Source organism: Thalassophryne amazonica, chromosome 6 (assembly GCF_902500255.1).
Source record: "Thalassophryne amazonica chromosome 6, fThaAma1.1, whole genome shotgun sequence".
Taxonomy (NCBI): domain Eukaryota; kingdom Metazoa; phylum Chordata; class Actinopteri; order Batrachoidiformes; family Batrachoididae; genus Thalassophryne; species Thalassophryne amazonica.
Genome location: NC_047108.1, coordinates 30,274,073 through 30,288,065, shown reverse-complemented (window position 1 = coordinate 30,288,065; position 13,993 = coordinate 30,274,073). Strand labels below are relative to the sequence as shown.

The following is a 13,993-nucleotide window of genomic DNA, read 5'->3' as shown; positions in this document are numbered from 1 at the left end:
AACTCTGGTTATTGGGCGACTCTGTTTTGAGAAATGTGAAGTTAGCGACACCAGCAACCATTGTCAATTGTGTTCCGGGGGCCAGGGCAGGCGACATCGAAGGACATTTGAAATTGCTGGCTAAGGCTAAGCGTATAATTTGGTAAGATTGTATTCACGTCAGCAGTAATGACACTACGGTTACGCCAACGGAGGTCACTAAAATTAACATTAAATCGTGTGTAAACTTTGCAAAAAACAATGCCGGACTCTGTAGTTTTCTCTGGGCCCCTCCCCAATCAGACCGGGAGTGACATGTTTAGCCGCATGTTCTCCTTGAATTGCTGGCTGTCTGAGTGGTGTCCAAAAATGAGGTGGGCTTTGGATGTTGTAGCTCCTCTGAAAAAGAGAGCTTTAAATCAGAAGTGTCTGACTCCGTGGTATAACTCACAAACTCGTAGCTTAAAGCAGATAACCCGTAGTTGGAGAGGAAATGGCGTCTCACTAATTTAGAAGATCTTCACTCTATAAAAAAGCCCTCCGTAAAAGCTAGGACATCTTTCTACTCATCACTAATTGAAGAAAATAAGAATAACCTCAGGTTTCTTTTCAGCACTGTAGCTAGGCTGACAAAGAGTCAGAGCTCTATTGAGCTGAGTATTCCATTAACTTTAACTAGTAATGACTTCATGACTTTCTTTGCTAACAAAATTTTGACTATTAGAGAAAAAATTACTCATAACCATCCCAAAGATGTATCGTTATCTTTGGCTGCTTTCAGTGATGCCAGTATTTGGTTAGACTCTTTCTCTCCGGTTGTTCTGTCTGAGTTATTTTCATTGGTTGCTTCGTCCAAACCATCTGCATGTTTATTGGACCCCATTCCTGCCAGGCTGCTCAAGGAAGTCCTACCATTATTTAATGCTTCAATCTTAAATATGATCAATCTATCTTTGTTAGTTGGTTATGTACCACAGGCCTTTAAGGTGGCAGTAATTAAACCATTACTTAAAAAGCCATCACTTGACCCGGCTATCTTAGCTAATTATAGGCCAATTTCCAACCTTCCTTTCTCTCAAAGATTCTTGAGAGGGTAGTTGTAAAACAGCTACTGATCACCTGCAGAGGAATGGTCTATTTGAAGAGTTTCAGTCAGTTTTAGAATCATCATAGTACAGAAACCAGCATTAGTGAAGGTTACAAATGATCTTCTTATGGCTTCGGACAGTGGACTTATCTCTGTGCTTGTTCTGTTGGCACCTCAGTGCTGCTTTGATACTGTTGACCATAAAATTTATTACAGAGGATTAGAGCATGTCATAGGTATTAAAGGCACTGCGCTGCGGTGGTTTGAATCATATTTGTCTAATAGATTACAGTTTGTTCATGTAAATGGGGAATCTTCTTCACAGGACTAAAGGTTAATTATGGAGTCCACAAGGTTCTGTGCTAGGACCAAGTGTATTCACTTTATACATGCTTCCCTATGCAGTATTATTAGACGTATTGCTTAATTTTCATTGTTACGCAGATGATACCCAGCTTTACTATCCAATGAAGCCAGAGGATACACACCAATTAGCTATACTGCAGGATTGTCTTACAGACATAAAGACAGGGATGACCTCTAATTTCCTGCTTTTAAACTCAGATAAAACTGAAGTTATTGTACTTGGCCCCACAAATCGTGAGAAACATGGTGTCTAACCAGATCGTTACTCTGGATGGCATTGCCCTGATCTCTAGTAATACTGTGAGAAATCTTGAGAGTCATTTTTGATCAGGATATGTCATTCAAAGCGCATATTAAACAAATATGTAGGACTGCCTTTTGCATTTACGCAATATTTCTAAAATCAGAAAGGTCTTGTCTCAGAGTGATGCTGAAAAACTAATTCATGCATTTATTTCCTCTAGGCTGGACTATTGCAATTCATTATTATCAGGTTGTCCTAAAAGTTCCCTAAAAAGCCTTCAGTTGGTTCAGAATGCGCAGCTAGAGTACTGACGGGGACTAGCAGGAGAGAGCATATCTCACCCGTGTTGGCCTCTCTTCATTGGCTTCCTGTTAATTCTAGAATAGAATTTAAAATTCTTCTTCTTACTTATAAGGTTTTGAATAATCAGGTCCCATCTTATCTTAGGGACCTCGTAGTACCATATTACCCCATTAGAGCGCTTCGTTCTCAGACTGCGGGCTTACTTGTAGTTCCTAGGGTTTGTAAGAGTAGAATGGGAGGCAGAGCCTTCAGCTTTCAGGCTCCTCTCCTGTGGAACCAGCTCCCAATTCAGATCAGGGAGACAGATACCCTCTCTACTTTTAAGATTAGGCTTAAAACTTTCCTTTTCGCTAAGGCTTATAGTTAGGGCTGGATCGGGTGACCCTGGACCATCCCTTGGTTATGCTGCTTTAGACGTAGATTGTGGGGGGGTTCCCATGATGCACTGTTTCTTTCTCTTTTTGCTCCGTATGCATCACTCTGCATTTAATCATTAGTGATCGATCTCTGCCCCCCTTCACGGCATGTCTTTTTCCTGGTTTTTTCCCTCAGCCCCAACCAGTCTCAGCAGAAGACTGCCCCTCCCTGAGCCTGGTTCTGCTGGAGGTTTCTTCCTGTTAAAAGGGAGTTTTTCCTTCCCACTGTGGCCAAGTGTTTGCTCATAGGGGGTCGTTTTGACCTTTGGGGTTTTTCATAATTATTGTATGGCCTTGCCTTACAATATGGAGCGCCTTGGGGCAACTGTTTGTTGTGATTTGGCGCTATATAAGAAAAAAGTTGATTGATTGATTGATTGATCTGCCCACAGCTGGGGTAGATCGCGGTGAGCCGTCCGGCCATCTGTCCATGGCTGAGGTGGATTCTGGTGGGTCACCCTGTGGCACTCCTTGCCCAGTGAGAAACTCCTGCCACTTGCCTGGTCGGCTTCCAGATTTGACTTTGGACTCCTGGTAGCTGCAGAGTCGGCCTCCTGAAGACATCTGGGACTCTGGTTGACTGCTTAGACGGCCGCTGATCGCTGCCTCCGGATCCATCTGGCCACGTGACCAGGTGGATCACATGAATTTGACCTTCTGCCGGCCATTGGGCCATGTTTGTTTGATTTTGTTGTTCGTGGTTATCTGTTCTGTTGTCCAGGGATATTTGGGTGTGTTAGAGTTTATTGTTATTATGTTTTATTTTCTATTACTCTGGAATGTGGGCTTTTCTTTTCAGTCTTCTTGTGTTTAATTAGTTTCATGTGCATTCTTCTGTTGTGAAAAGTGTAGGAACACTGACCCACAACAGGGGGCGCAAATGAACGGACAATGGAATAAGCCAAATATAACAATTTAATGTTGTGAATGTGCACAACAGAGCAACAGACAACACAATTGGGATCACCAGTCAAATAAGTTACAGTGGTGTGTGAGCAGGCTCGAGGATAGAAGACACCTGTCCAGAAAAGAGCCGGATCCCACACGCCTTCCACTCCACCGGACCTGAAGCAATCCTGGAGCCGCCAAGCACTGGGTCCCCAGGTGGCCACTGCCTCCGGCTGTCAGATCGGGTACTGCTGGCAGAAAGAACAGACAGGTGATGGTGGGTGTATGAACACCCAGCAAACAGTTCAACACGAAGGTGAAAGCACCTCCACCTCTCAATCACGGAGTTTGTACAGATCCTGCAGTAACAATTAACAGTCTGCACACTCAGAACACTGTCAGTACGTACAGAAGTAAAAACGTTACTACTGTATTAATCAAAGGCTGAGACGTTTACTTCACGGTAGACGATTTCTCGGCAGTGAGGTGAAGATGCTGCCCGGCTCTTATGGAGGTGTGGATGATGATGATGATGAGTGACAGCTGGTGTTGTAGATGAGTGACAGCTGCCACTCCCGGTGCTCCGGCGCCCTCACGTGCCTGAAGCCCGCACTTCAGGCAGGACGCCCTCTGGTGGTGGGCCAGCAGTACCTCCTCTTCAGCGGCCCACACAACATCTTCCTCCTTTTCCTGAGTTGTTGCACCTGACATTGATTCTATTGTTGGTGTATTTAAACCCTCACTTGTCCATGGTTCATTGTTGTTTGATTCTCTGTGGTCTCTGTGGCTCCCATGTTTTCTGACTTGTAAGTACTTGGTGCATTTATAGCTTTCCCAGCTGCCCACAGATTTCTTGTCTTTGTTGTTTTCTTTTTTGGTATCACTTGTTTGGTTTTTGAACACTGTGCCTTTGGCCTCGGCATTCACTGTTTGGAGTATTGTCTCCTGACAATAAATCACCTTGGATTATAACACATTTTTTGAGTTTGGGCTGCCTGCATTCAGGGGTTTGTTTTCTGATTATTTATGAACATAACCTTAACAAGTTTGGTCATTTGATGTAACTGGGAGCTGCCCTGGGGCCATACAGGGAACTCAAAGAATATGTACCCCAACAAGCTGTGAAATGTCTCTGGATCCCCCAGGAGATGCTGGATTATATGGCTGGGGATAATCCTGTACTGTTCTTAGTTAGGTGTCAATGCTAATCTCACTCTGAATCTTCAAAGAAAGAACGTAAATCAGAATTATTCACATATGAGAGTTCTGGCTCGACTTTAAATGAAAAAAAGACTTGCTGCTCACATCGGCATTCTATGAATGGATGGTATATGAAATCAGTTTTCTTCCTCTTATATCTGCACTTTCCACTGTACTGTGTTGGTGTGCCGGATGGTTGTGGCTGAATGTGTTTCCTGATGATAACTTTTTTCCTGGCTTTGGGATTGGAAACAGTTTCACAGTCGGTGTCTTGTTCAAAGACACATCAACACACAGACCAGTTAAAGGTAGAGAGTGAATCACCAACTTTTCAGTTAATTTGACAGCCAAACTATCACCTGACTTCCACTTTTATTTTAATATTGTTTTGTTTTGTTTTTTTGTTTTTTTCATAAGGATGTGGAAATTGGAAAGGCATTGGCTATTGTTGCCCTGAGTTATTTTGTAAAGCTTATGAAATTTAATCATTGATGTAACAGTAGTGTTTCATGTTATTGCTTTCTATCGGTGCTCCTGTCAAGTTCCTCAGTGTAATAATAAATGAATAAAAATTAGCAGTTGTCATGATTGTTAAAGTTCAGTTGCTTTTTGAATTCAGTTTGATTTAAAAGCCCGTCATGCTCAGCTGGTTTTCGATCAGTTTAAGCAAAACTGGGACAACAGCAGTAATTTACAGCTTCTCAAAAGACAGGAGAGAACCCTGTGCTTCATTAGGTGAGGCTGATATGAAGCCGTGGGGCACATTTGATGGAGGTCTCACAGTAAGAGTTTTCTTTAAATCATAATAAATTTTAAGGTTGCTATAAGATTATGGTGAACCTTAAGTATGCGCTCACCAACATGGGATGGGAGACTGAGCTCAGCTTCAAAGAAATTTGTCTTAAACAACTCAGTGTGATTTAGGAAAACTGTTGTTTTTTTTTACCAACCCCAGCAATGTTTGGTGGTCTGGTGACTTTTCAAGTCAAAATGATCTCACAAGCTTGAAATAAGCAGACAAGCAGACTGCATTCTGGAATCAGACCTTCTGGGACAAAACAGTGCTGAAGGCTCGTGGGTAGGGGAGTTGGCGGAGTGAAAAGTTGTCAGTGCAGTAAAATGGTCTGGTGATGTCTTCTGACATCAGGAGGTGTTGATCTAGTGGTTAAGAATTGTGCTTCAGACCAGAGGATCCTCAGTTCAAGACCCAGCCAGACCAGAAAATCACTAAGGGCCCTTTGGCAAGGTCCTTAATTCCCTAGTTGCTCCCGGTGTGTAGTGAGCGCCTTGCATGGCGGCACCCTGACAATGACTGAATGTGAGGCATCACTGTAAAGCGCTTTGAGCATCTGATGCAGATGGAAAGCGCTATATAAATGCAGTCCATTTACCATTCTGAGACATAACATGTGTCTCCCCGGTGTAAAGTACATTTCTGATCTCTGTTGTTCGTCATCATAATGATAATAACAAATCATTTGTATTGTTTCTCTGCAGCTCTCACTGTCTCAGCTGACAGCTACTTCACGCTACCCAACCATCAGCCAATCCAGCTCTCTGTCACCATGGCAACAGCCAGTTCCTTCTCTGCTTCATCCTTCCCCATTGGCATCGGCCCACCAGCTGTCACATGTCGTAAGATTTCCACCCCCTTACTCTCACGCGCAAAACACACACACCATCATACACACACACACACACACACACACACACACACTGAGGAAAATATGTTAGCAATAAGCAAAGGGAGAATAAACACACAAGGACGGGAACTGATGACGTGAGCATTTAAACAGCACAAAAATACTCAACACAGTATGTAAGGATTTGTAACTTTGTAAAGATGAGGGTTCAGAGACGCTCATCTTCACAGCAGTCAGACACACACATCCTGTAATGTGAAGTCAGTCCTGCACACTCTTTGTCATTGGAAGTGCTGGAGGTGGTGGAGCTGCACCTTTTCATCGTCTTAATCAAAAGAAACATTATTCTTTTATTTGGCTTTTAAAATCTTTCGACAAAGGCTGCTTCAATTTTCTGAAGGTTTGCAGTATCCTTTGCCACTTTGTGTTTTTGCCTTCAGGAAGAATATGTTCCATATACTCCTTTAATGTTATGTTGCTTACCCCCACTTTTTTACATTTTCCACCAATTCCAAAGCGAGCAGCATTGGCCTTGACAGCCACCAGACCCAGGCTTGGGAAATGAATGAGAATAAGATCATGCGACATGTAACTTCAAAAGCCCGCACGATGAGAGACAGAGAACGAAGGAAGAAGTGTCTGCTTCTGGTCAAGTCAAGTTAAAATTTCCACTCAATAAAAACTACTGCAGCTCTGAAATTTTATGTCAGATTCAATTCAGTTTACTTTATTTGTATAGTGCCAAATCAGGGCAACACGGTGCCTCAGTGGTTAGCACTGTTGCCTCACAGCAAGAAGGCCCTGGGTTCATTTCCTACCTGTGGCCTTTCTGTGTGGAGTTTGCATGTTCTCCCTGTGTCTGTTTGCATGTTCTCCCTGTGTCTGTAATTTAATTTAATTTAATTTAATTAGCTTATAATGTGCCAAATCACAGCAAAAGCCGTCTTAAGGCGCCTTACATAAAACATGTCAACATAAAATTGAATAAATAATTAAAAATGAATAAAAAATTCTAATACATAAATAAAAACAGAAGTAAAAGAATAAAACAAATAAAAATAAAAACTATCCATAAGAAAGAGAATAAAAATAGGTTTTGAGTCTTGACTTAAAAATGTCCACAGACTCAGACTGCCTCACGGTCGCAGGAAGACTGTTCCACAGGGTGGGTGCACGATATGAAAAGGCTCTTTGACCTGCTGACTTCTTCTTCACTCTGGGAACACAGAGAAGTCCCGCATCCTGTGACCGCAAAGCCCGGGCCGGCACGTAGAGTTGCACCAGATCAGCCAGATAAGATGGCGCCAGTCCATGAACAACCTTATAAGTCAATAGCAAAACCTTAAAATCTGCTCTCACAGAGACAGGGAGCCAGATGCCAAAATGGGTGTGATATGTTCAGACTTTCTGCTACATGTCAGAAGTCTGGCGGCAGCGTTCTGAACCAGCTGAAGACCCCTAATGCTGGACTGTGGTAACCCTGAAAATAGAACATTACAATAATCTAGTCTAGAAGAAACAAAAGCATGAATCAGGGTCTCAGCATCAGCCATGGACAGGATGGGGCGGATCCTCGCTATATTTCTCAGATTGAAAAAAGCAGTCCTAGTAACATCCCTGATGTGGAGGTCAAAAGACAACGTGGGATCAAAAATTACCCCAAGGTTCCTCATTTTGTCCGTATGATGTATGACACAGGAACCCAGGCTGAGCGCCAGCTGGTCAAACTGATGCCGATGTCTCGCTGGACCAAGAACCATCATTTCAGTCTTATCAAAGTTTAAAAGTAGGAAGTTACTAGACATCCAACTTCTCACTGATAGAAGACAGTCCTCCAGGGATTTTATGGGAGTGAGATTTCCCGCAGTTATCGGCATGTACAACTGAGTATCATCAGCATAACAATGAAAGGCAATCCCAGAACTCCGCAGTATATGCCCAAGGGGTGCCACATACAGGGAGAAAAGCAAGGGCCTAAAACAGATCCCTGTGGAACCCCAAATCTCATGTCAGCAAGGTCAGAGGTAGTGCCATTATACAAGACACATTGAGAACGACTGGACGGTCTGTGAGGGTTCTCCAGCTTCCTCCCACGTTCAAAGACATTTTGAAACTTTTAATTGTCCGTAGGTGTGCTTACATGTGTGAATGTGGTTATCTGTCTATCTGCACCCTCCGATAGACTGGAATCCTGTACAAAATGTACTGCATCTCACGCCCTGTGACTGCTGGGATAGGCTTCAGCTCCCAACCCTTAATTGGAGTAAGCGGCTTGAGATGAGTAAGTGAGTGAGTGAGTGAGTGAGTGAGCACCAAATCACAGCAATGCTGCATCAAGGTGCTTCACATCAGTAAGGTCTAACCTTACCAACTCCTAGAGCAAGCACGCAGGTGACAGTGGTAAGGAAAAACTCCCCTCTGATGATTTGAGGAAGAAACCTCCAGCAGACCAGACTCTAAGGGATGACCCTCCACTTGGGCCATGCTACCGACACAATTGACAATACGAATTGGCCAGTAGCTTAAGCTTCACTAAAAGACCCAGACTTTAGATAAAGATGAGGTCGCGGCCCGCTCTGTTTCCTAATAAAATTTAAAAGGGTAGAAAACATAGTAACATACTATGCCAGTATGCTAGCCATACGAAAGGGAAAATAAACGTGTCCTCAGTCTGGACTTGAAAAGCTCTACAGAATCTGTTTTATTGATGCAGGGAGATCATTCCACAGAACAGGGGCATGATAAGAGAAAGGTCTGTGACCCGCTGACTTTTCATTCACCCTAGGGACACAAAGTAGTCCTGCACCCTGAGAACGCTGAGCATGGGCCGGTAAGTAGGGTGTAATTATGTCAGCTAGGTAGGAAGGTGCTAATCCTTGAATAATTTTATAAGTTAGTAACACAACCTTAAAATCAAACCTCACAGAGACAAGAAGCCAATGAAGGGAGACCAAAATCAGTATAATGTGGTCAGATTTTCTGCATCTTCAAAATTCTGGCACTCCAAGCTTCCTCACTTTGTCAGTGTGATGTATGATGCATGAGTCCAAGTTAAGTGTTAGCTGGTCAAACTGATGTCAATCTCTCGCTGGACCAGGAACCATCATTTTAATCTTCTCTCGATTTAAAGGTAAGAATTTGCTAGACATCCAGCTTTTTCAGTTAAGCAAGCCAGTCCTCGAAAGTCCCAATGTGTATGAGATTACCAGCGGTTATCCACATGTACAGCTGAGTGTCATCAGCACAGCAGGGGAAAATAATCCCATTACGTCACAGTATATGTGTCATGCTCGGCCCTGATCAGGTTTTTGTTGTACTTGCTTCCCCTTTCTTTGATCCACTTTCTGCTCCTGTTCTGTTTTATTAGTTATTTATCATGTATTTATTCCTGTTCTATTTTACTTTGGTTCTCTGTTACTTTGCATTCTTTAGCTATTGTCTAGTTCTTTTCTTGTTCTGCCAGATTGTGTTTTCATTGTTTCATTCAGTTGTCATCTATTAATTTCTGTTGATCTTTAGTATTGGTATTTTTGTGTCATGGCTTGTTGATTTTGTCATCTGGTTTTCATTTGGTATTCTTCAGTGAGTTGTGTTTTTATTATGTTATCACTTGTTTAGTTTTGCTTTAGTATTCTGTTTCATGTCTCCTGATCAGTTATCATGTCATGCCTGGTTCCTAGCTATGTTTTTCGGCCCTACGTTTTTGTTGTTACTTTTGTTCATAGTAATATTATATTCCATAGTAGCTCTGTTCTTAGTTTTGTGTTTCACTCCAACCTGCACCTGCTTTTTGTTTTCATCCCTCTGGCATCTCTGTGTTGTCACGTCATGTCACTCCACTAGTTCTGTGCCCTCCTCTCACACTTTGTCCCAGTCTGCTTTGTGTTTTCATTTAGTCACATTCTTGACACCTGTTCACACATCTTTGTCTTTTCTTCTCTCCACCTTGTGTTCTCTTCCCTCACTGTCTTGTACAACATAGTATCTTTGTTCATTAGCCATGCCCCCTTTCTGGATCTTTCCTCTCACATGCACCTTGTTAACACCACCTGTTCCTAATTAGTCCACATCCATATAAACCCTCACAGTCTCACAGTCCCTCGCCAGATTGTTGTCGCTTCCAGCACACTCTCCAGCCTTTTTGTTCTCTGTCCTGATTAGTCTTGCCGTGTATCAGTTCCTTGCTCTGTGTTTTTTGACTGCCTTTTTGCCTCAGCCTATATGCCAGTGTTTGCCCGTGCCTCAGACCCCTGCCTGGAGATGACTGCGTTTTTGCCTCACCCTGCTTGTGCCTCTGCTCCATTTTCTGACAACCTGTGTACCGAACCTCTGCCTGAAATAAACATGACGACTTGTACCTCAGACAGAACTGTGGTGGAATCCAAATCCATAGCAAGCAGAAGATCATTTACCACTTTAGTAAGAGCTGTCTCTGTGGAACGGTGTGTTCTAAATGTGGATTGCAGTGGCTCAAAGAGGTTATTCTCAGTAAGGTGGTCCACGAGCTGCTGTGAAACCACTTTTTCAAGAATCTTAGAACAAAATGATGATATCAGCCTATAATTGTTCAGTAGACTTGGATCAAAGTTAGATTTTTTTAAGTATTGGTTTAATCTCTGTAGATTTGAAACATTTAGTAACAAATCCCAAGGTTAGTGGCAGATTAATTTCCAATACAGTAGGCCCAACTGTAGGCCAAAGGTCCTTAAAGAGTTTTGTTGGTATAGTGTAGAAAAAACATGTTGTGCATTTAGCAGAACTTCCAAGTTTTGTCAGTGCACCCACTGAAATAATATCAAATTCAGTAAATGTAAGTGAGGTGTCACATCAGTAACAGTGGTGAGACTAAGGCATGCTGGGATGTATTTTACCGAATTTCATCTATTTTCTTTTCAAAGTAATCTAAGAAATCTTGAACAGTAAGTGGAGAGTGACTTGCAAGTGGTTGTCCTTGAATAAGTGTTCCACCATGTCAAACAAGAACTTTGAATTATACTTTTTGTTTTGTTAATCAAATCAGAGTAGTTGGCTGGTTTTGTAGCCAATAATTATGCTTATAGTCCAGAATAGCGTCACTGTATGCAAGGTGGAATACTTTAAGTTTGCTCTACGAAATTGTCGCTCTAGGCTGCTAGACTTGTGCTTGAGGCTACGTAAATGATTACTGAACCAAGGAGCGTAGGTTTTAGGGGGATGTGGTTTTCGTGTAGGTGGAGCAGTCATGTTCATTGTGCTTGTGAGCGCTGAGTTTAAGCTGTCCACAAGACTATCTACTGCATGATCATGTTCCGAAAGTGATGCTAAGATGTCAGGCAGTCTAGCCCCAAGTTCATTTGTAGATGAACATTTGATGTGTGTTACGGCATATATTATCGAAGTGCATATGTTGTTGCCATGATGATATATACCATGTTTACAGGCACCGGCACATAATGTTGCTGGTACAAATTGTCCCAAGCGACAATATATAATGACAATCAAGGCACATATCGTCACTGGTCATCAGAGCAAGAAGAAACACACACACTCAATTGCTTGATCTCATTACGTCCGCCAAGAACGTAATGAAATCATCGGAATTTATTTAATATGCTGCTTAAATTCAGCAGGTGGTGTCGTCTGATCTGAGTTCGTAGCCAAAAGATGTTTTTTTTGTGCGAGTGGCCCCCTGGGGTGCTCAGGAGGGCAAGATGGCAAGGTTGACTGCTTACCCATGACACGGGCAGCCAGCTCACAGAGGTCTAAAAAGTAGGCTTCCGTTGATGCACACCAGGTTTGGTTCTGCTGTTTTATTGCTGTGAGCATATGAATATTATTAGATTTATTTTCTTGCAAGCCTTCTCAACAGCGCCAGGACTTTTCGCGACCAGTACGCACAGGGCCGAGGAAGATGGTTTGGTCCATCCTGTCTAACTGGTGATGTGTAACGCGGAGATGCAGAACACCACAAATTTCTGCATGACTTTTTGCACTCACATGTTGGTGAATTATTCAAAGCTCTCGGGTGATATTGGCTCAGTAATAATAAAAATGCCAGCGCTGCGGCTGCTTCTTTTGTTGATGGCGGTGATACAACAGTTTGCGCGCCGGAGACCCTGGACCCTCGTACTGTGCATAAGCACGGTGGCAATTTTGGATGAAATATTCACCGTGCGTGCAGTTGCTGAGTCCTCTCGCACCCCTCCTTCCTCATCATGGGTTTGCCAAAGCGCGCAGTTGAACAGAAAATGACTGCTGCATGGTGGTGTGATCCCCAAAGTGAGACTTAAGGTGCTTTTTCATGCACAATAATATATTGTCTATGTGCAGAGGAGGATGATTCGGGCTGCTGCCGGTGGAACAATCACAACAGGGATTTATGTTGCACCAACAGTTGTAGCGCTGATACACAGATTTACACGCAAATCCAACCAGCTTTTATGCACAAGGTGCACAGATCGAATTCAAGCAAGTCTCTCTCGCTCTCTTTCTCTCTTTGATTGATTGATTTGGCAAAATACATGATATGAAATAACAGTGACAATATACATACATATACTTGCTGAGGATGGCATGAAATAGCACAGACTTATTTCCATCATGGTCCCCATGACAACACAGAAAAAAAGCAACAAAGACAAAAAACCAAAACTCTCTCTCTCTCTCTCTCTCTCTCACTCACTCACTCACTCACATACACACAACTGTTGCGGCATATCATGACAATATGTACCAATGTTCACAGCACATATTGCTGCTGGTGCAGTGGATTGTATGTAGTAACATACCTGGCACATCGTCGTCATATATTGTTGTGGCGACAATATGTGCTGTAACAGATGTGTCGCCATGATAAATAAGTGTCTCGTCACAGTGGTCAATGCAACAAGACCGTAAAATTAATAAATGAGTGATCTTAAACCACTGACACAAGAGATACAATATCAGTAATTGGAACAGTAATAGAGCTACGACCAAATCCAGGCTGTTTCCACTAATGTGAATTGAACTCAGAATGCATTGCTGGAATCCAAAAGCATCAATAATGTCCATGAATGATTTGCAGAGGGACCCAGACAGCTTGTTTACATGAATGTTGAAGTCACCAACAATCAGGGCCCATATTCATAAACATCTGAGAGTCCTCCCAACTTAGCCTAAAAATTCCTAGCAAGCAATCTTAGCCTAAAGGTGCACTGACATGAGCATGCCTGTGGCTCACGCAATAACACGGACTGTGTCGTGATGATCCCACCCGCTGTGTTCACAGCTGGACGCCGTTCTTTGTTCTGCTGGCTGCCACGTGCTCTGTGCTGGACGCTGCGTATATAAAATAATTATTTTGTGGTGGATTAATCATTTTTTTCTGCAAATTGGCCATTGAAAACGGCTCTAATCACTTCCTGAATCACAGAGGAGGCTGCAGCCGGAGCCTAACAAGCTGCAGAAAACATTTTGAGCTGTCCAAAAAGGTAATTGTCATGTTTACATTTTCATGCTTGATAAAACAGTTGCGTGTTCTTTCCTTCTTGTGTGCAGCTGTTAAAGTATGTTTTTAACAGATTTAACTGTTGTGAAAGTGTAGTGACACGGACACACAACAGGGGGCGCAAATGAACGGTCAATAGATGAGCCAAAAAGTAACAATTTAATGTTGTGAAGGTGCACAACAAATACACAGACAATCTCAGAATATGATTACAGTCAATCCACAAAGGTGACGTGTGGGCAGGCTCGAGGATAGAAGACGTCTGTCCTGAGAAGAGCCGGAACCACACGATTTCCGCCGCCACCGAACCTGGTGAATACTGGAGCCGCCAAGTCCCGAATTCCCAGGTGATCACCGTCCCCGACTGTCGGATCTGGTACTGCCGGCAAAGAACAAAGA

The 13,993-nt window shown here is 42.9% G+C and overlaps 1 protein-coding gene across 1 annotated transcript in view; it reads left to right on the top strand.

Annotated features, from left to right (window-relative positions):
* Window positions 1-13,993, top strand: part of nphp4 (nephronophthisis 4) — an 804,312-nt gene that overhangs the window by 472,392 nt on the left and 317,927 nt on the right. The window contains exon 12 of the mRNA XM_034171910.1: window positions 5,981-6,118. Coding sequence (XP_034027801.1) covers window positions 5,981-6,118 — 138 coding nt within the window. The remainder of the gene's footprint in view (window positions 1-5,980; window positions 6,119-13,993) is intronic.